The following is a 21,977-nucleotide window of genomic DNA, read 5'->3' as shown; positions in this document are numbered from 1 at the left end:
AAGTGTGGCTGTGGTATGCTGTGAAGTAGTTTGAAGGAACCGTTCATACTCATCACGCGTTATGCTCACCATTTCCCTCCCAGAGGTAGATGTAGATGTGGGATGAGTTCGGTCTGCCGATTTACTGTCACTGATATCAACCTCACCCGCTACAGCATGATTAGCCCATTTAGAGTGAGGGCCATGTAGATCATAACAGAAATTCACTGTGTGTCCCTCTCTACCACAATGAGTGCATTTCCTTGTAGAGTTATTCTTCCCTCTGCCACGACCTCCCCCTGAGTCACGACCACCCCGACTAATCATGGAACTGCCACGGCCTCCTCGGGGAGCATGACCTCCCCCTCTTGTACTATATCCAACCCCTCTAGCTGTCACAAGTGCTGATCTATCAGACTGTGTGGAGTTCTCTGTCTGTCCCAAAGAAATTCTACGAAGCCTTGATAATACTTCCTCAAGTGTAGGAAGAGTAGAGCCCCCCAATATTTGGGCTCTAACTGGTTCATATTTCGACTTCAGCCCCACTAAAAATCTTGTAACATCTAGTTGCTCCCTTTGCTGTTGCTGAACTTTAATATCTGGAGTAAGGGGGTGATAGACATTGAATTCATTCCTTATATTCTTCATGTTGGCATAGTACTCTTCTAGTGTTTTGGTTCCTTGTTGTAAATCAAAATACTCCTGATAACGTTGATACACTCTTGTTGTGTTATCTTGTCCAGAATATAGCTTCTTAGCATGCTCCCATATATCCTTAGCCGTATCAAGAAACATGAAGTTGGCACTAATTTTAGGTTCCATACTATTCCACAGCCAAGTCATGATTTGAGCATCTTCTTGCTCCCAATCATCAAACCCTGGAGAGTCCTACGATGGCTTTTCATCTCTTACATGCTTTACTTTCTTCTTTGCCTTGAGAAACACTTCCACTGATTTGGCCCATGTAACATAGTTCTCCCCATTCAGCTTAATTGAGGTCATTTGTACCCCTAGGTAGTCGGAGGAAATTACCACATTAGGTTTCTGATCATTGTAGCCATCTCCTATTGCTGCCATTGTACTCTTTCACAGTTGCCTCTAACCTTACTTCTCAGCTACAAGCTGATTGATGTTGTTCACAGTTTGATACTTCAGCACCTATTGCAGCCCCTAAACACAACAGTGGGATTACACACTTGTTCTTCTTTACACTACTGCTGACTTCACACACCTACGACCCACATAAGCATCACAAGCACCACAACACAACAGTAGGCCCTCTTACAACCACTCAATAAAAAAAATTGCGCATCACAAGCACCACAACACAGTCAAACTGCTACACCCAGTTCAGATTTGTTTAACACAGTTAAGAGGGCATTACACGACCACAAGGAGCTTGGCAAGGTCACTGCATTCCACCTTACACCACTCGGCCACCTACAGCAGTCCTAACACCACTCAACAACTCACAGCAGCCCTACACCATTCGGCTACTGCACACACAGCCCTTTTTAGGGCAACAATGAACCTAGTTCTCTAGGTTCTAATCAGTACTAACTGATTCTTGAAGGGTTCCTACCCAGAAATACCAGCAACACAAGAGGACTAAATAACCAACCTTCCTTTGAGAGTATCAGCCAACCATTCACTGCTGAAATCACCTTCCTTGATGAAGAAAACTGTGCGCAGCAGAGAGCAAGGAACTGTGATGTCTCAGACCTAGGGCGAACCAGCTCTCTCCATTAACCAACTAGAAACGAAGAGGAGGGTGTCACGAACACAGCTGAGATGCTTTGCAAGCGGAAGCAGGTCAGAAACCTTGCTCTGATACCATGTTTTGGAGCAGCTACAGTAGTCCGAACCAGTGAAGAAGGAAGAAGAAGATGAGGAAGAAGACAAGAGAAAGAGAGAACAGGAGGGTTTAGTCGAACTGATTAGTCTCACATTCAGTCGACCCCCTTGTGTTTATTAGGTTCTAATTACACTTACAAAGACTAAACTGCCCTCACTTATGTGTGGGGCAGAGTACTCTAATAAAACAGCCACATAAGCAAAGTACTTAACTGACATAAGATTACTAAATTACCCTTATTCGGCTCACTCTAACAAGTCCCCTTCTTCTCAAGTCCTGAAGCACCTTCGTCTCCACCCATCCTTCCTCTTCCTCTTCCTGTCAGTGATCCAGTTCCAGATGCTATTGTTGGAGTAGACTCATCACTTCATCCCGTGCAGATCACCACCGAATGTCCACCAATCCGAAAAGTGTATACACATCGAACGACACCGGCCCCTCCTCCAGCTTCTACCTCATCTACAGATCCTCTCATGGCTCATATTGTTGAACCTTCAGACCTTGACCTACCCATTGCCTTACGGAAAGGTACACGCAGTTCTAACCTCCATCCCATTTCCAATTTTGTTTCATTATCTCATCTTTCTACCTCACATCACCAGTTTGTTTCCCTTTTATCCTCTATTTCCATACCTAACAATGTTCAAGAAGCTCTCAGTTCACCTGATTGGCGGCGGGCAATGGAAGAGGAACTTTCTGCTCTTCAACATACTCAAACGTGGGAACTTACTACTCTCCCACCTGGTAAGCATGTTGTGGGCTGTAAATGGGTGTATACTGTGAAATACTTGCCAGATGGTAGTGTGGAGCGTCTGAAGGCCAGACTTGTTGCTAAAGGTTGCTCACAATTGTATGGAGTAGACTACATGGAGACATTCTCTCCGGTGGCTAAGATTGGTTTTGTTCGTGTACTAATTTCCCTGGTAGTTATGTATGATTGGCCTCTGTTTCAGCTTGATATAAAGAATGCCTTTCTCCATGGTGATTTTGTGGAGGAGGTATATATGGAGCAACCACCTGGGTTTGTTGCTCAAGGGGAGGATGGTAAGGTATGCAGATTGAAGAAGGCAATTTATGGGTTGAAACAATTGCCGCGTGCTTGGTTTGGGAAGTTCAATGAAGTGGGATGATACTGTCATTACTGGCAGTGATAAATTGGGGATTGGCAAATTAAAGGTATTTCTGCAAAATCATTTCCAAACAAAAGATCTTGGAACATTGAAATATTTCTTGGGAATAGAGGTTGCCAGGTCAAAACAAGGTGTAAATCTGTGCCAAAGAAAATATGTTCTTGATCTATTGGAAGAAATAGGACTGTTAGGTGCAAAACTGGCTGAGACCCCTATGGAACCGAATGTTAAGTTGAGTAGTGATACATGAGAAGTATTTGAAGATCCTGGAAGGAATAGATGACTAGTGGGGAAGCTGAACTATCTAACTATCACGAGACCCAACATATCCTTTGTAGTTATTGTGGTGAGCCAATTCATGCAGAACCATCGTATACCTACTGGGATGCAATTCTTAGAATTGTGAGGTATCTGAAAGGAGCTCCAGGCCGTGGACTATTGTATAAACCAGGAGAAAAACTTGAAGTAGTGGGGTATACAGATGCAAACTAGGCAGGCTCAGTGAATGATAGAAGATCTACTACGGGCTATTGCACATTTCTTGGAGGAAATCTTGTGACGTGGAAGAGTAAAAAGCAGACGGTTGTGGCCAGAAGTAGTGCTGAAGCTGAGTATAGGGCCATAGCACATACTACCTGTGAGTTAGTGTGGTTGAGGAATCTTCTACAAGAAATTGGATTTCACATGGATAAACCTATGAGACTGTATTGTGACAACCAAGCTGCACTCCATATCTCATCCAATCCTGTATTTCATGAGAGAACAAAGCACATAGAGGTTGATTGCCACTTTGTGAGGGAGAAGGTCCTTGCTAGAGAGATAAACACAGAACATGTGGGCTTGAATGATCAATGGGCAGATTTGTTTACAAAAGGTCTAAACTCAGGGAAAGTGAACTATATATGTAAAAAGTTGGGATTATATGACATATATTCTCCAGCTTGAGGGGGAGTGTTAGACTGAGCCGAATAGAGGTAGTTTAGTAATCTCATGTCAGTTAAGTACTTTGCTTATGTGGTTGTTTTATTAGAGTACTTTGCCCCACACTTAAGTGAGGGCAGTTTAGTCTTTGTAAGTGTAATTAGAACCTAATAAACATTAGGGGGTCGACTGAATGAGAGACTAACCAGTTTCGACTAAACCCTCTTGTTCTCTCTTTCTCTTGTCTTCTTCCTCATCTTCTTCTTCTTCTTCACTGGTTCGGGTTACTGTAGCTGCTCCAAAACAACTATGAATAATTAATTAATTTCAAGTTCATTAATTAAAAAATAAATATTAAAAATTTAAGTGTAAAATGTAAATGACTAAATGTTTCATAATGTAGAAATTAGAATTAAAGAATTTAGTCAATTTACATTTTTCAGGGTTCAGGCGATGGGAGGAGGAGAAAGAAAGAGGGAAGAAGACTAGGAGAGGGCGAGAGGCTGTCACGCGGTGAACAAAGCACTACCGTTGCTACCAAAGAAGAAGAACAAGAACAAGAACAAAGCACTACTTGACGTCGACGGTACTAGCGGTCGGTGACGGAGTTGGAGTCTTCCATGGTGGGCTAGTGGTTGGACTTAGGTTTGAATAGAAAGAGGAAGAAGAATTGAAGATCGATTGAATAGGGTTTTTGGTTAAGTTGGAGTTGGGATTGGGATTTTTTATTGGACCTTAGGGCCTCTTTGGTCCAATTTTAGGTTTTTTTGTCTTTTTGTATTGAAAATCAAGATGTAAAAAAACCAGCTAGTTATGCAAAACTAGGACCGGTTCTCTGGTTGAACCGACACGGTGAACGGTTTTTTTAACATAGCAATTTTAGGGGTATATCTGGACCGGCTAGGGGCTGGGTCATGGTTCAATCGGCTAGTCTGGTCCGGTTTTCAAAAAATTGCATGTAGCATTCAATTTTTGAGAATATGTTTATGTTCTGTAACACTATCCTAAATTTCCTTGGCCAAACTCATCCAGAGGTAATGTTGACTTATGTGAGGTGGGCATAGAGTTGACTAACCATCCAATCATTGTGTAGTTCTCTTGTATCAATTTTTCATATGTAGGATCAATCTCTACTGGTTTTTCCTTACTACTTGTGAGATACCCTAGTTTACCTCTACTACAAACATAAATCCTTATGGATTGTGCCTAGGCCAAGTAATTTGTTCCATCTAGTTTAATTATGGCCACTCCAGTCAAAATGGAATCAGTTAAACCAACTCTAAACATTGGGATTTACTTCATCTCACTTCTGGATTGCTCCATAATAAAGATCCAAAAACAAGGTTTTTAGTTTCTATGGACTTAACTAAGGCCAGTCCATTACTTCTAGGTCCCAAAATTAGGGTTTCACTACACCTAGCTGGATGAAAGGAGAAGAACCACCTCTCCTACTAGAGCTTCCCAAACTCCTTTCAACTTCAATTGCCCACTTCTGGAGATCAAAAGAGATTCCCCAAGCTTTGAGCGCCATGCTCAAACCCTATAACTAACTGTAAACTCTCTAGTCGGCTAGGGTTTTGGGCAAAATATTAGTAGCCTCATTTTCTTGGCAATCTATAGCCAGATTTTATCTCTCCAAACCCCCTATTAACTAGGCACAAATGTTCTCTAAACAATCAGAAACTTATCTCTTCATACACTCTTCTAAACAAAGGGTGTATGGGGAAAAAAGGAAAAAAGAAAGAAAGAAAAGAAGAGGTGCTCTATACCAAGATGTGTTTTAGTTCAATAAAGTCTGAAAATAATCTTTGATAGTTGTAAGAAAAAGGAGAAGGTAGAAGAAAACAGAAGAAAAGAGAGAAGAAGGTGGAGAAAAAGAGAGGAAGAAGAAGAGAGTTTGATACTTCTCTCCTTTCTCTCTAATCCTTTTATTAATCTCACTTAATTAGAACCAATTACAATTCTGACCTTTAGTGGGTGGCCAACTCATCAGCACACTTAAAAGAAAATAAAAAAGATTAACAAGCCCAACAGAGAAAGTCCCATTAACAAAAGAACATGTAAGAAACACTAATAACAAGAAAGTAATGCACTAGGGCCCCAGTCTCTTTAAATGGTGTTTCTATTAAAGTTTTTTGTTCTGATAATGAAAATGAGTATTTTCATAGTTCCTTTCAATCTTATTTTGATACTTATGGAATTATACATCAATCTTCCTGTTCCCACACTCTCAGTAAAATGGTGTAGTTGAACGGAAGAATCATCACATTATTGAGACAATTTGTGCCTTGTTACTCCAAATGCCTGTCCTTAAAACCTATTGGAGTGATGCTGTTCTCACTTCATGCTTCTTGATTAATCGTATGCCTACATCTGGCCTTGCTAAAGAGACACCATTTTCTGTCACATCCCCCTCAAGGTCCCTTTTCTTTCTCCCTCTACGTGTTTTTAGCTATGTTTGTCTTGTCCATTGTTTGGGCCATAGGCATGATAAACTTGAGTCCCAAGCAATCTAGTGCGTCTTTCTTGGCTACTCCCACACCCAAAAGGGGTATAAATGTTATGATCCTATCCTCCATAAGTTGTTTGTTGTTCTTGATGTCACCTTCTTTGAAAGTGTTCTTTATTTGTCTGGATGGGAACCCTCTCCCTCTTCCCTCTCCCACCTACTTCAAGTGAAGTGTTTATTCCTCTTCCCAATCCTAAGAAGCCCATTCGACCATCAATTAAAAGAGTGTACATCAGACGTGTTTGGGAGCTTGCGCCAGTTTCTACACCAGCTCAGATTCTAATTTCTAACTCTCCACCAACATCTGAATTGTTGATAAATCCTCCTCCTTTCGAGCATGATCTTCCCATTGCATTATGTAATGATAAGCGTATTTGTACTAACCATCTCATTTCTTGTTATTGCTTTCTTGTTCATTTATTTTCTGCCCACTAGAGATTTGTGTCTCTTTAGTCTTCCGTCTTTGTTCCTAGGTTTGTTCAAGAATCCCTTGCCTCACCTAATTGAAAAAAAAAAGCAATGGATGGTGAATTTCAGGCTGTTCAATCTAATCACACATGGGACCTTACCCTCTTACCCCTTGGAAAATAGGTAGTTGGTTGTAGGTGGGTGTATGCAATCAAATACAAATAGGATGGTAGTATTGAGAGGCTCAAAATGCAACTGGTGGAAAAAGGCTACACAAACTTATGGTGTGATTACTTTGAGACCTCTTTGGTGGCTAAGTTGTCATTTGAACAAGTTATTATTTCTCTTGCTGTCCATTTTGACTAGCACTTGGACCAACTTGATACCAAGAATGCTTTTTTTAATGGTGACCTTCAAGAGGAAGTGTACGTGGAGCAACCTCCTGGATATGTTGCTCAGGGGGAGTTGAAAAGGTATGCAAGTTGTGCAAGGCAATTTATGGGCCAAAGTAGTCACCACAAGCCTTGTTTGGTAGGTTTAGAAGTGTTGCATAACAGTTTGGTCTCAAGCAATGCAAAGTTGATCGTTCAGTTTTCGGTATGGATACAACATCTAGGAATATCATTTTGGTAGTGTATGATGATGGCATAGTCATTATTGGAAGTGATGTTAATGTGATTGATGATTTAAAGTAGTTTTTACAACAACACTTCCAAACCAAGGATTTAGGATCCTTGAAGTATTTCTTGTGTATTGAAGTAGCCCGCTTGAAATGGAGTTTCCTTGTCACAATGCAAGTATGTCTTGGATTTGTTGGATGAGACAAGTCTTCTAGGGGCGGAACTAGTTGAGACCCCTATGGATCCTAATGTGAAAATGACTGATAGTCAGGGGGAGCTATTCAATGATCTAGGGAGGTATAGGAGATTACTTGGCAAATTGATTTATCTTACTATCACCCATCCAAATATCTCCTTCAGTGTAGGGGTTCTGAGCCAGTTCATGTAAAATCCCACAGTCGTTCATTGGGAAGGTGTTGTAAGAGTGTTGAGATATTTGAAAAGTGCTCTGGACCGGGGATTACTATACAAGAAAGGGGGAGAATTAACCTTAGAGGGATATACCGATGCAGATTGGGCAGGTTCCTCAATGGACAAGACATGTGATCTACTACATGGTATTGTACCCTTTTGTGTGGCAATCTTATTACTTGGAAAAGTAAGAAGCCAAGTGTAGTGGCTAGGAGTAATTCTAAGGTTGAGTGTAGAGCAATGGCCCACATCACTTGTGAGTTGATATGGCTGAAACATCTACTTAAAGAGATAGGTATTCCTATAGAAAAGCCGATAAAGTTGTTTTGTGATAATCAGACTGCTATTCATATTGTGTCTAATCCGGTCTTCCATGAGAGGACCGAGCATATAGAAGTTGATTGTCAGTTTGTAAGAGAAAAGGTGACAAATGGTGATATTGTTACTCTTTATGTCAAGTCAGAAAATTAGCTAGCAAATTTGCTTACCAAGAGCTTGTGCTGTACTAGGATAGATTATATTTGTAACAAGCTAGAGCTCCATGATATATATGCTCCAGCTTGAGAGGGAATATTGAAATCTATGCCCATAAGGGGCATTTTGGTCTCTTAGCATAGCATTGTATTTTTCCTAGTTAAGAATCATTTAATAGGGGCGTTTTTGTATTTTCATGCATTCTAAAGAATGGAATAACAGTGTAGGTTGACAAGGAGAAGAGTTATCATCTAACTTTAGATCCTTTTTCACTTCCTTCTTGTTCTCTACTGTAGAAGACGGATTTCTCTACCTTTACCCCTTCTTTTTCTTCTCTTACCTTCCTTTATTCTCAGGTTGTAATGTATGTGATAAGTGAATGCCACTTAGATTAAAAGGAAAATCCTATAAAACAGTTGTAAGGCCAGCTATGCTATATGGAGCAGAGTGTTGGGCAGTCAAGAAATGGCATGTCCAAAAAATGAGTGTGGCATAAATGCATATACTGAAGTTGATGAGTGCAAAAACTAGAAAGGGTAGGATCAGATGAAGTCATTTGAAAGAACCTAGGAGTAGCCCCAATAGGTGATAAAGTTAGAGAAAATAGACTAAGATGGTTTTATCGTGTGCATAGAAGACCATCAACCAGACCTATAAGAAGTGATTTGTTGCAAGTTGAAGGGGCTATAAGGGTTAGGAGTATACCAAAAAGGACATGGATAGTAGTAAGAGAAGATTTAATTTCCAATAGTTTAACAATTAATATGGAATTAAATAGACTGGAATGATGAAACAGATTCATGTAGCTAACCCCATATAGTTGGGGTAAGGCTTGGATGATGATGATGGTGATGGTTTTGGAGGATTTCCATGGGCTGAGGTTCATTTCTATTGCCATTGACTGTGAATTGTTTTTGAATCCCTTGGGGCTGATCAATTTTATATGTATATAGACTATAAATGACTCTGTTTGGAAGCTATCATTTTGTAAAGGGGGTTCTCTCATCTACTCCTATAATTTGTCTTATTTCAAGTATTTGTCAAGAAAACTATTAACTTGAATTCCATATTGATGGATCTATATCATGTAATATTCTTTTGTCCTCGACCTTGTTCTTGTTTTAAGTTTCATTGTTTTTTCAGTATGCTTATAAGCTTGTCTTTATAATCATGTGTTATGGATGATCTGGCTCACAGGTTCACCCAAATGTTCCATGCATGTTATTCACTCCAATATGCCCACACTCCCTCTCATTTAGGCCTGTCATACTTCCAGATTCTGCGCGGATTGAATTAAAGGTAAGGCATATGTACCTCTAAACAACTATTACTGATTAAATGGAATGAGAAAAAGTCTGTTATCCATGTTATTTGGATCATGGTCATTGCTAGAATGGTTCTATTAGAATCTTCTATGAATCAAAGCTTTATTGTATCACTCATGCTCCATTTTGGCATAGTTACTGTGAACTTTCTTATAAAATGGAAGTGAGAACATAAAGTTGTCATGCTTTTCAGTGGATGTATCAGCTAGCACATCAAAGATAAGGAGGCAAACTAGAACCAGTGGATGTGGTTCCAACTGACCTGGAATCTAATCCTTCCTAGGCAAAAAAAGAAGGCAGACTACATCCATGAAGATACAAAAAACAGAGAACATGAAAAAAGAAAAAGCTATTCTGAGAGGGATGCCACACATATGCAGAATGTCAAGCATATATTAGAATTAAAGGAAAAGGTACAGAAAAACTGTACTTTTATATCAACTGCCTGAACCATGGTGGAACAACTGGAAGAAAGAAAGAAAAATAAGGAATAATTTTCCTGTGCTCTGCTTCTTGGATTGAAAATTTTTTATTTGCTATTATCATATATTACATTTCCTTCTAAGGGGCCTTTGCTTCATTCAATGATAAAACCTCAATCTGACAAGAGTGAGAATACAAATTTGAGTCTGAGAGTGGCCACTTTGAGCAAAAACGAAAAGAAAAGCCAATTGTTCGGTCCTTATCCACTGCACCCCTCCTAAGTCCTTGGATAGCTGGGACCAATAATGGTAATGGCCCTTCATTATATTTCCTTGTGGATATATCTAGATTTCATCTTACGTCCATGCATGTTTCTTACTAGCTTATTGCTAATCCATTAATGATTTTTATGACTTGAGTGACCAGGATTCATTGTGACCTGGGCGACCAATGTTCAAATCTTGGAAGCAGCCTCTCTGTATGTGCAGGGGCAAGGCTGCGCATATCTGTCCCTCCCCAGACCCATATTGGGAACCTCGTGCATTGGGCTGCCCTTTATGCATTATTTTTATGTTTCAAATGCATCACTTGTCTTGTACATTTAAAGTTGACATCTAATGAGAACAAATTCCTACTTAAAACATGATGCCAACTCTAGTGACTGTGCAAAGCTTGCGATGTGAAACAAATATGCTAAAATTCAATTTGGTTTTGTGCTAGAGGGATCAGCCATAGTAGCTATTATTTTATTGAGGTGATTGAGAAAAAAACCTCTGGGAGAAGAGAAATGTTCATGGCATTCATTGATCTAGAGAAACTATATGGCAGGCTCCCTAGAAGATAATATGGTGGGTTATGATAAAAAAAGGAGTACCAATCAGGTATTTGGATCTATCACCAAGGCTTACTAGGCTAGTTGAGGCCTGCACTAGTCATGGATGAATTGATTAAGCATATTAAGGAGGGCATCTTAGTGATGTTTGTCGTTTGCTGATGGGATGGTATGAAACTAGAGGGCGATTATATGCAAAATTGTATCTATGAAAAGATTCTTTGTAAACAAAAGGTTTTAAGATAAGTGGGACTACAACAAAATATGGGCAGTGTAAATTTAAAAATAATAGGAGTAGGAGTTGGGGTACAATAAGGATTAGAGATCAAGAATACCTCTACCATATGACCTTTTTTTATTACCTTGGTTTGGCAATTCATGACAAGGGAGAGATTGAGGAGAGTGCCACTCAGAATGAAAACAATAAGGGCAAAATAGAGGGGTGCATCTGGAGTCCTATGTGATAGGAAAATACCACCTAGAAAGCTTCCTTCAGAATAGAAAAACATGAATAAAATCTTTAATATCTCCAATGATACTACCTAGGCACAATAGAACCTCCTACATAGTCATGCATTAGTAGACAAATTGCCTTCTACTGGAGGTGTGCAAAAGCACCATCACGGTTGCAAAAAGAAATATATATGACCCCCGGTGTCTTCTATGCCATGTTAGAAATGCTTGGTTTTTAGTTTTCTCAGTGAACATCTTGTTCGGATGGATTCTGATTTCTACAACTCTGCAGCTGATGGGTTGTATTCCTCAATACTTCATATTTTTGTGTATTATCCGTTTGTTCCTTGTATATTTGTTTTACCCCATATTTTGATAACTTTGTTGGATTTTGTCCATTCATTCCTTGGTGAACTAGATGATTGTAATTCCTCTCCTTTTTATTTAATTGTAATTTTTTCAGGCTGCCTTTGGTTGTAGTGCAATTTTATTTGTACTAGTACAAATGCATGGAAGTGCAAATGAAAAAAGATCTAAATTCTCTTTTAATTATGTTTTTGGGTTTTACTTTATTCTGCTTCATGTGTTAATTTACTTCATTTTCACTGCAATCAAACAAAATAAGCTAAAATTTGAAACAAAAGTAGGTCAGAATTTACACTCAAATCATTTGCACTGCCATAGTTTTGCATCAGTGAAAATTTATTTGCATTGCAACCAAACACAGCATCAGTATCAATTGAAAATAAAAAATATTCAGCCAAAATATACAAAAGACAATAAATGTAGTTTAGTTGCAATCTCCTACTATCCCTTTAGAGCTGGTATCTCATGGGGAGGTTCAAGGTTCACCACAGGGATGATTATGGGCGAGGCTGGGCATCCTAGGGGTAAGCTTTTTACGTCCCCCCCTCCTAGGTTTCTTTCCACTTTATTACTTTAATAAAATCCACGGTGGCCACCCCTCCACTAAGAGTAAATTTTGGGGCTAAAAACAAAGGCTGGGCATCCAGGCTTGCCCATATAAATTCATCATCATCATCATCCAAGCCTAATCCCAAATATATGGGGTTGGCTACATGAATTCTGTTTCACCATTCCATTATTTTTAAATTTTTAAAGAAATTAGAATTTTAATCTAAGTTTATATTTAAAATTACAGGATACACTCACACATTTATACCATAAATATTATTTATATTATATTGTAAATATTAGATAAATAAAACTTCCAGACAATGTGGGCCCAGGAAGAAATGATCAACCTAGTTCACCACTAAGGGAATGGTGCTGCGATCTGTGCTTCCATTTGCTCTTTATTGGATCCCATGGTTTTCTTGGGCTAATTTCTGTAACTTCTGTTGTAGTTGTTGTAGTATTGTTTGTGGGGTGTAAGCATTCACTCAGACATTTGCTATATTGTTGGACCTTAATGCCAGAAGATTTTAAGGTGATAAGGTGCTATAATAATTTTCTTCACAGTAGATTTTTACACTTGTCCTGCCTTATTTAGTTTCATTATATGGCCATAACTGCTTTTCGTAGCATGCTTATAATTGCAAACTTTCTATTGCATGCATTTATGGCATTATCCATTAACTTGTACATATCAAGGGAGGAATGTTAGAAAGCTAAATCCTCTTATCAAAACAGAAAAAAAGCTAAATCTTCTTATGTAGCAGGAACTTCTAAGTGAATTCTTAAATTCCTAAGCTCTTTGTCCTGAACTCCCTGACAGTTTTCAAGTGTTGATCACCAGCAAGAAACTCTGAATATCTTTTTTGTATTCCTTTTTTAATCTGTTAGAGAGATCCCGGTACAGACCCAAGATGATTTTTTCCCTTTTGTGACTAATTTGTTTCCATACATAAGACTGCTTATAATGTATTGCTAAATGGTGCTGGCAAACTCCTCAATTTTATCTGCTGTGCAACTTTGCAGTTGGGACATGCTCTTTGAGTGACTTAAGTCACAGTATCAATATTAAACATATTGTTCTAATGATTGCCTATGTTGTCATCCAATTGTATGGTAGTAGGCTTGGCTAAATTGAGGGTTTATTTAGATAGTTTTATTTTAGGGCATTCCTCTTTAGTGTTTCTTTTCTTGATGTTATTCTTGTAACAGACTCACTATCCGAGAATGATGAATGAATTTGCCTGTGGGCTTTCTTTTGTTCAAAAAAATTTTGGATGCCTATTTTCTGCCTGGCACCCTTCTATGGGCTGTATAATCCTGTTTCAAAACCTACATAATGTGGCACCTGTTTGACATGCCCCACCACAGGGATGGGGCATAAAGGGAAATTAGATATATTTCAAGGATTTTAACTTTTTAAGTGAAAAGAATAAATTTGAGAATTGATGATGGGGAAACTGAAACTCTCCCTTATGCATACATACATGCACGCATGCATGCATGTAATGTTCCGCATTCTTTCTCTCTTTTAGTAGCATTCATTCTTGCCGTTTTGGAATATTTCCCAAGTCTTTCTCTCTAACTGTTCCGCATTTTGGAATTCAACAGATCCCAGAGGATGCACGAAGTAATAATGCATGGATTTCATTTGATGGTAAGAGAAGGCAGCGGCTCCTAAGAGGAGACTCTGTCCAAATCTATATGAGCAAGAACCCTCTACCTACAGTCAACAAATCTGATCAAACAGGTGATTGGTTCTGCAGCTTGATCCGCTGTTTGAATTGGAATGAGAGGAAGGATCAAAAGGCCCTTTAGAGGTTTTATGACCTGAACGAAAAAGCTTATTCTATCCTGCCCAAGGTCTTAAATTCCATAACAGCCGATAAATACAGATTATAATATAATATAATATAATATAATATAATAACTTCATTCTCTCTCTAATAACTTTAATCATTACTCCTCTCTAATATTCAAATTCAAAACTAAATTTAAACATGCCATTAAATATGCCTTAAAGCCTTAAAGTAGCCATAAAAACTACAAGTAGGAGGATTTAAACCCTAGTCATTAATTTGTAGTGGCCAGAAGTCCACTACTAAGCCATATTATAGTTGTTTGTTATAAGCATATGCATTTTGATTCTTAAGTAAATATTCTATTCTTAGGGGATTTTTGGCAATAAATGCCAAAGTTGATTTTTTAAATTTATATAATAATAAATATTGACAAATATTATATTGATTTTATGAAAATTAAGAAACAAACATATAAACTTTAGTTCTTTCATCATTCTTCAATGATTACCAATTGTGTCCCGATACCTTACAATTTATATAAACCATTGAAGTATGGTCTTTTATGTTTAAATAACTCATTTATAGTTATATAAAACTTTATATATATATATATATATATATTCTTATTAGTTAATATATTTTTTAAGATTTATTTGAGTTTCCTAGCATATTCATGCATATCCTGATTTTTTGTCCGTATCTAGGTGTATCCAAAACATATCCCGATACATCTCTTAAAATTGCCTTATTAATACATCTTATGTTTCTGATACTTTGAACCTTGGTCTTTCCCTAGTTAATTGTAAATTTCTATAAAGAATATAAGTTTACCTCATAAATGATATTCATAGTTACAAACAAAAATTGATATTCATTCCTTTAGTGGCTTACATAGATTGGTAGTGTAACTCAATTGTTCATACTGTAAAATGTATTCAGATACTGCCTTACTAATAAAGGTCCAATTTTATGCCTGTTTGATGTATGCATGGTGTGTATGGTGTTTTACTTGAGTAATCTTTGTAGACTATCCCTATATATTCCAACTATTTGAGTTTAATTTTGCATTGTATCATGCCAGCTACGTGAGCCTGTACTTAGCATTGTAATATGTTGAAGCAGATATAAAAAACTTCCAATATCTTTTAAAATGGGATCACATTTTTGTTTCCATTCCTACCACCAAACATGGTTGTCAAATTGCCTAGGTAATGAGTTTTGACAAAGAAAGAGGAAAAACCATTTAAAAACTGATCCAAAAGCCAAACCATTATATATTGTGTGTGTTTGTATAGGTATGTATAAACATGTATTTTATCAATAAATAATGTATACTTATGTTCAACATGTAATATATGCATTATTTTATATTTAATTTATGTTTTTAATTCAACTTTTATTTTTATTATTTGTAAAAGAATATTAAAAATTTCAATTTGAGGCTAAAAAGGGGTTTTCCCTCAAAACTAATAAAAAAGTCACCCTAATTAAACATCAGAGTGCAAAGTTTTGGCCTCTAGAATTTTGCATACACATTTAGTGTGCAACTTGTGGCCTGGTGACCAAGTTAAATGGGTCAACGATCTAATTGCCTAGGTCGAATAGTTTTATACTTGGTCAATGATTTTTTTACCAATTTTTGGATTTTACTAGAGCCAGACTCGAAATCTTGCCGATTGATGGTTCAAATGGTTGGGTCAATGGTGGGTTGAAAACATTACATGTAACATATGTATTATTTTATATCTATTTTATATTTTAATTCAGCTTTTTTTATTTTTATTTATAAAAAATATTAAACATTACAATTTGATGCCAAAAAATGTATTTTTTTCTTTTTTGCAAAGTTAGTGGGGTAAGATGCTTACAACACTTTGGGACGCATAGATCTCGAAAAAATTACCTAAAAAAACAAAGATCACCCCAATTGCATATTTGGAATACAAAGTTATGACCTCCGGAAGTTTACATACATATTTAGTGTGCAACCCATGACCTGAACCACTAGATCAAACAAGTCAACGGTCCAACTGCCCGGGTTGGATGATTTTTTACCTGGTCAATAGTTTTACCAATTTTTGGGCTTTATTAAAATTAAACCCAAAATCATGGCTAAGTGATGGTTTGAATGGTTCAATTGAATGGGTCAACGATGGGTTGAAAACACTAGGAAAAACTGTAATTTTATGTTAGTTCCTTGGTGTGACATGGCTTCTAGCAAATAAGAGCATTTTATTTCTACTATTTTCAATGGTTCAAACAGAATATTGCATTACAAAAGGTAATAACATTTTTAATCTCTTCAACCACCATCCCTTGCCAATGACCAAATAGCTGAGATGGTTAGTGGGCCTTCAAATATGGAGGCATGAATGTAAACTTTGAGTGCAGATTTGCTCCTCACGCCGACCTCACATGTACCAGCCTCACATCGGGAACATTTTCCGTACTTGATTGTTATTACTGATGGGAGATGTTATGCATAATGGGTGACTGTGAGGTTGGTGTGAGGAGCAGATCCCAATTCCTCTACTCTGTCCCCACCTCTTCATCTGCCTGTGATGTAAAACAAACTACATTTATAAAAGAAAGATGGATGCACAGACCCTGTTTTGGTTTATTGTCAAATGTTCATCGAAGTAGAAATAGATTAATTAAGACTTGCTTGGTTTTATTGAATCCATTGCCTCCCACCTCCACAGTCTCCCCTCTCTAATTTTGTAAGTTGTATCCTTGGAAACAAAACAAAATAAGGAACTAGTAGTAAAACATGCCATATTATATATTGCAGTGTTGCCAATGGTGTGGTAGTTTTGTTAGGTGTGATTCAAAAGTTTAGTCCTTTTAATTCTTTTCTTCCTTTTGCATTTAATTGTATACACTCACACTTGTATTTTCATGCCCACAAATTTCAAATTCCTCTCCACTTTTGAGCTACAACTTGAATCCCACATGGGATAATTACTAAAAAGTTTTGAACTTATTACTAGGAGTTGGTCTTTGCCTTATGCAAAATGGGGGTGTGTATATATATATATATATATATATATATATGCATTTTCTTTTCTCAGTTGGTGGTTGGGAATGGATTTGCCCATATATCTATTACTAATAGGGACTCGTGCAATGTATGGGTTTTGTTAAAAAAATTGTAGCATAAGGAGTCGTGTGATAGTCAAGTTGGTCTTAAAGCCCAAAGCAAATTGTAGCATAAGGAGTCTTGTTATAGTCAAGTTGGTCTTAAAGCCCAAAGCAAGCATTTTTTTGGGCTATGTTTTTTATCACAATCCAAGTTGCACTATCTTTTATTAAATAATTTTAAAATTTTATTAATGTAATTTAAGTGAACAATAAATTGATTAAAATTAACTTTGAAATTAATAGTTTTTTTTATTTTATTAATTTTTCTTAATTTATATTATTTTAAAATGAAAATTACATAGTTTTGTAATTTTATTAATTTTAGTAGATATAGATTTATTAATGTTACTAATTAATTAATTATTATTATTGTTACATAAATTTACATTGATCTTTATTATACTGAAATTGATTTTAGTTTTTCTAATTATTAATCTATAATTTTATTTCTATTGGACCAGATTTAGATATATCCCAGTTTCAAAACCAATATGATCCGTTTTATTCCTGGGGATATGATGCATAAACTCATGTCCTCACACCACACTATTAATGCTTCATTACAAAAATAGATAAAATGGACGCAATTGGCCCCACGCATAGGGGATCAAATAAAAAAATTATATAGCACCTACATTTCCATACAACAATTAAAAACAAAATGACCCACTATTCAGTCCCTCCTCTTCCCATGTGCTCCGTGTGCAACCAAGCAAAACAATGTTCATAAAAGGGGTAAAAAAGTGACAGAAAAACAACCTACAAAACCATTACCAAATCACATATCGTTATGCTGATCCATATATTTAACAAAGCTTACCAAATGGCTTCAAATATCCATAGATTGATACTTGTAGAAGCAAAATAATTGAAGGTGTCAAAATATCATCTTCAAGTTGTTTGGACAAAGGATACGATCTTAAGAGATAAAATCCCAACAAAGTCTTTGCAATTGTTCCAAACCTAGTTCAAGCTTTGGAGCTCAAAAGATTGGGATATTCGACTCTTCGTGTTGTTTATTCAGTCACAACCTGTATGGCTGTAGCCTCGGAGTCGGAGGCTTTTAGCTTTGGAAAATAGCCCTTGCTAATGGCGAAGAGTTACTGCCTCAGAAAACAAACCATCATTTAGTATATAGAAGCAAATAGATTAGAAGGTATTCACCTACAAAGGCGGTTTGACAATAGTGTAAAAATTATTTAATCCATTTTTAGTCATTTTCTTCGCCCGACGACAAAATGGGTCCTGTGATGACCCGTTTTGTTCTCTAACATTTTTAAATGTATTAAAGCTGTTTTTTTTCATTTTACAACCATTTTCAAACATTTGAGTTGTTAAATAAAAAGTGCAAGGTTTAAGGTCTCATATTTAAACTAGGGGGAGCAGAACTGGGTTAATACTCTATGGACCTAGCAAAGTAAAATTGGATTATGCACTCCGGTTTCAATTCCGAGCTTCTAACAATGAAGTCGAATATGAAGCAGTGATAGCTGGCTTGGCACTAGCAAAGGAAATAGGAGCCAATCACCTTGTACTATGCAGTGACTCATAGCTCATCATAAATCAAGTGAATGGGGAATATGAAGGGTTCTGCTAAGGTGAGAGAACTCCTCTCCAATTTTGACTCTTGGTATCTCCAACAAATTCCAAGATCGAAAAACTACAGTGGCTAATGCCCTTTCTAGACTTTGTGAGCACGATTGACTTGACAAAAAGAATGAAATGCAACTCGGCTCATAAAACGACAAGCAACTCGCTACGTGATAGTAGACGAGCAACTCTACAAAAGATCTTTCATATACTACAAAGCCAAGCTGGATAGACCGGATCTTCAATTACCTAAAACACGGCACAATGCCGAAAGAAAGAAATGTAGCTCAGCGGATAGAACAAACAACTAGCTCACCATGCAATAGTGGGTGAGCTGCCCTATAGAAGGTCCTTCACCCTACTCTACAGAAAGTCCTTCTGCCAACCTGGTGACTTGATTCTGCCGAACTGCAACTTGCAACCACTAATGAGCTCAACGAACTAGTCGCTTTGGGCCAAAGGACCTACAACAAGCTACTCCCTTCATTGAGCTGACTTCAGCTCGGGAGTGGGGGGCAATTGGTGATGGTAGATTTGGCCCTCCACTGACATCATGACATGTGGCATCTCAAAAACAACTGGATGGCACCCAACACCACGTAGGCGATTACCTGCCTTAGCCAAAATGATGGAGACCTAAAGACCTACCTCTAGAGACCTGCTAGAGACCTGGAGACCTACCTACAGGACAGATCGACAAATCAACATGTAATGCCTGACATCAGGTGGGCGGTCGAGATGGGGCGAGCTCGGGCGTCGCCATCGCGAGCTCGCCTAAACCATTCCGCGCGCTATGCCCACATAGGCACCATTACCGCGACCATAGGAGTAGCTTGCTGAATGTGCGCCACAAGACCCACGGGCAACCTGTAACCGCTGCACAAATCTAGCAACTAACACTTTAATGTGCCTTAAAATAGGGAAGCAACTCCATAAAGAGCTCAAAACAATTACTCTAAGCCCCCAAAGTCTAGGAGACTATATAAGACATCTAGATCCACCTATAAAGGTATGCACACTTATACTCTTAGAGTTCCCTTATATTCTCAAAGACTACTCCTACACACTCACTGACTTAAGCATCAGAGTGCCCTTCTTGGGTAAAAACTACCTGGGCACCCTCACCTCTTTTCTCTTTACAGCTCGAACACACAAATATCAGCTCAATTGTACAACTCGGCACTGCCAAGTTGGACCCCTATTCGAGCCAAATCACAAGACACGAGGGAGCATCCAGATTGTGCATCATCAAAATTCGAGCAAACTTTTGATTGAACACCAACTCTCCACTGCTATCTTGTTCACAACATATTCATCTAAATTGAATCAAACAGCATTTTTAGGTCCGGGTTCCAATAGCAACATCAATTTCTTCCTTTGAAGGCTACAATAGGTAAGATTCCTAACTCATCTCCTTTGTAGTTTCACTCATTTAATTTTACTATTTTTTGGGGTTTTCCTAAAAACAAGAGATTGTCTACATCTTCTCGCAATCGAAGGAAGAAATTCAAGGGCTCTCTCCCTCTTCCAGGTGATCAACCAAGTAAGATTATGGGGGTCTGATATAAAAGGGGTGAGAATGTAGTCTCACCCTTTTGCTCAAGCCCATGTACCTAAAAGAAGGTTAAATGGGAAGGAAGAGATGCCTGGTTATAGAAGTTCCCTTCTATTGTAGGTGAAAGACAATTATCTTCTTCTACTACCTTCTTCTCATATGATTTCAGCGAATAGAAGTAGTATTTGCACTGATCAAAGAGAGGGGTGCCTAATCCCTTTCTTTTTCAACTTACCTAGATCTGTAATGAAAAAGCTTGGGAGTCATTTTTTTGTTTAATTCCAGTTACCTAGGAGGCCCATCACTCCCTACTTTGCCATTTTGGTGGGTGGCAACTCTAACATTTTGCTAAGAAGTGAACGACCGCTATTTTTTCAAGTTCATAGGTATTTATTGAATCAAATTATGTCATATCCAAATTCAAATCCGATTAACTATTCTATATGAATGGGATATCCAAATTTGACTGATTAAATATTCAAATTATCCAAATTCGATTCAGTTACGTTGAATTCTCAAATTCAAAATCGGATTTTTGAATACCGCTGACACCCCTACTAACAACCAAAATAGCAGGCGCAAATTAAATCTGTTGCATCATTTTCAGGGATTCAATTAGTATATGAAACTTTACCAGTTCTCATGGGAGAAATACTGACTGAACATCTTCGTCCACCCTACCTTTATTCTTCCCTTCTACTAATACATATTCATCGTCTCTACTCAAATCTTGATGTTGTTATCATCCTTCCAAATGTCCTTTTGGAATTAAGAAATTAAACTTTCAATTTGAAATTCAGCTTCTTTTTGTTGGCTTTTGCAGGCTATGAGAACAAGAAAGAAAATTGGGTTGCATGGGGTAATATTTTAGACATTTAGTTTAAGGCAATTTGATCCCAGAAAAATAAAAATACCTCCCCCTCACTCTTATTGCATATTTTTTCAAAACTACCTGATTTTGTCAAATGACCAAACTTAGTCATTTTTCCTGTAGAAAAACCTTTATAATATATGATATATGATTTATTATTTATTATTTATAATATAATGTTTTATATTTATTATATATAATATTATGAAAATTAAAAAAAAATAAAACTGACAAACCAACGAATCAAACCGATGATTAACCAATCGGTTTCGGTTCAGTTTCGATTATTGATTTCTCAAAGCCGATACTACCGATTCGTTTTTGGAGAAAAAAGTCTAGAACCCCTGGCTGAATTAACTTTGTCTAAAAAGAACCTTCTGGAGAAAACTGAATTTACTTTCTTTATCTAAATTGATGCCAGAACGTGAGGCCGTGAGTTGCTGACTTTTTAAACTTCTCAAGTTTCGAACTTCTAAGCAATATGATAGGACTCCACCATTGACCAATATTTCATTAACACTATTCCTTTCTCGAAAAAATATATATAAAAGAATGACACCATTCCATCGTGTATCTATTGTTTGAGACAATATCTATTACGTGCACTCAAATCACTCGATACTATTGTCCTTGTAGGGGAGTCTTACCTTACTACACCAATCCACAAAATTGTTCTCTGTTTAGAATAAGTAACTTCTTTTTATTTTCTATTTATAATAACAAGCAAATTTATGGTTGGATCAATTTGGTGCGACACAGAAGT

At 37.4% G+C, this 21,977-nt stretch overlaps 1 protein-coding gene across 2 annotated transcripts in view; it reads left to right on the top strand.

Moving 5' to 3' along the window:
* The window catches only part of LOC148851956 (NAD kinase 2, chloroplastic-like), a 42,749-nt gene extending 27,707 nt beyond the window's left edge, over positions 1-15,042 (top strand). Inside the window, exons 6-7 of one of the 2 annotated variants that reach the window (XM_088943447.1) lie at positions 9,505-9,606; positions 13,867-15,042. In XM_088943447.1, coding sequence (XP_088799573.1) covers positions 9,505-9,606; positions 13,867-14,073 — 309 coding nt within the window. In that variant the 3' untranslated portion in view covers positions 14,074-15,042. The other variant, XM_088943448.1, reaches the window with a different exon arrangement.
* Positions 15,043-21,977: the final 6,935 nt, after the last annotated feature.

The sequence above is a fragment of the Nelumbo lutea genome, chromosome 5 (assembly GCF_056320005.1).
Source record: "Nelumbo lutea isolate HS-2025 chromosome 5, American lotus-T2T, whole genome shotgun sequence".
NCBI lineage: Eukaryota > Viridiplantae > Streptophyta > Magnoliopsida > Proteales > Nelumbonaceae > Nelumbo > Nelumbo lutea.
This window is presented reverse-complemented; position numbering and strand designations above follow the sequence as displayed.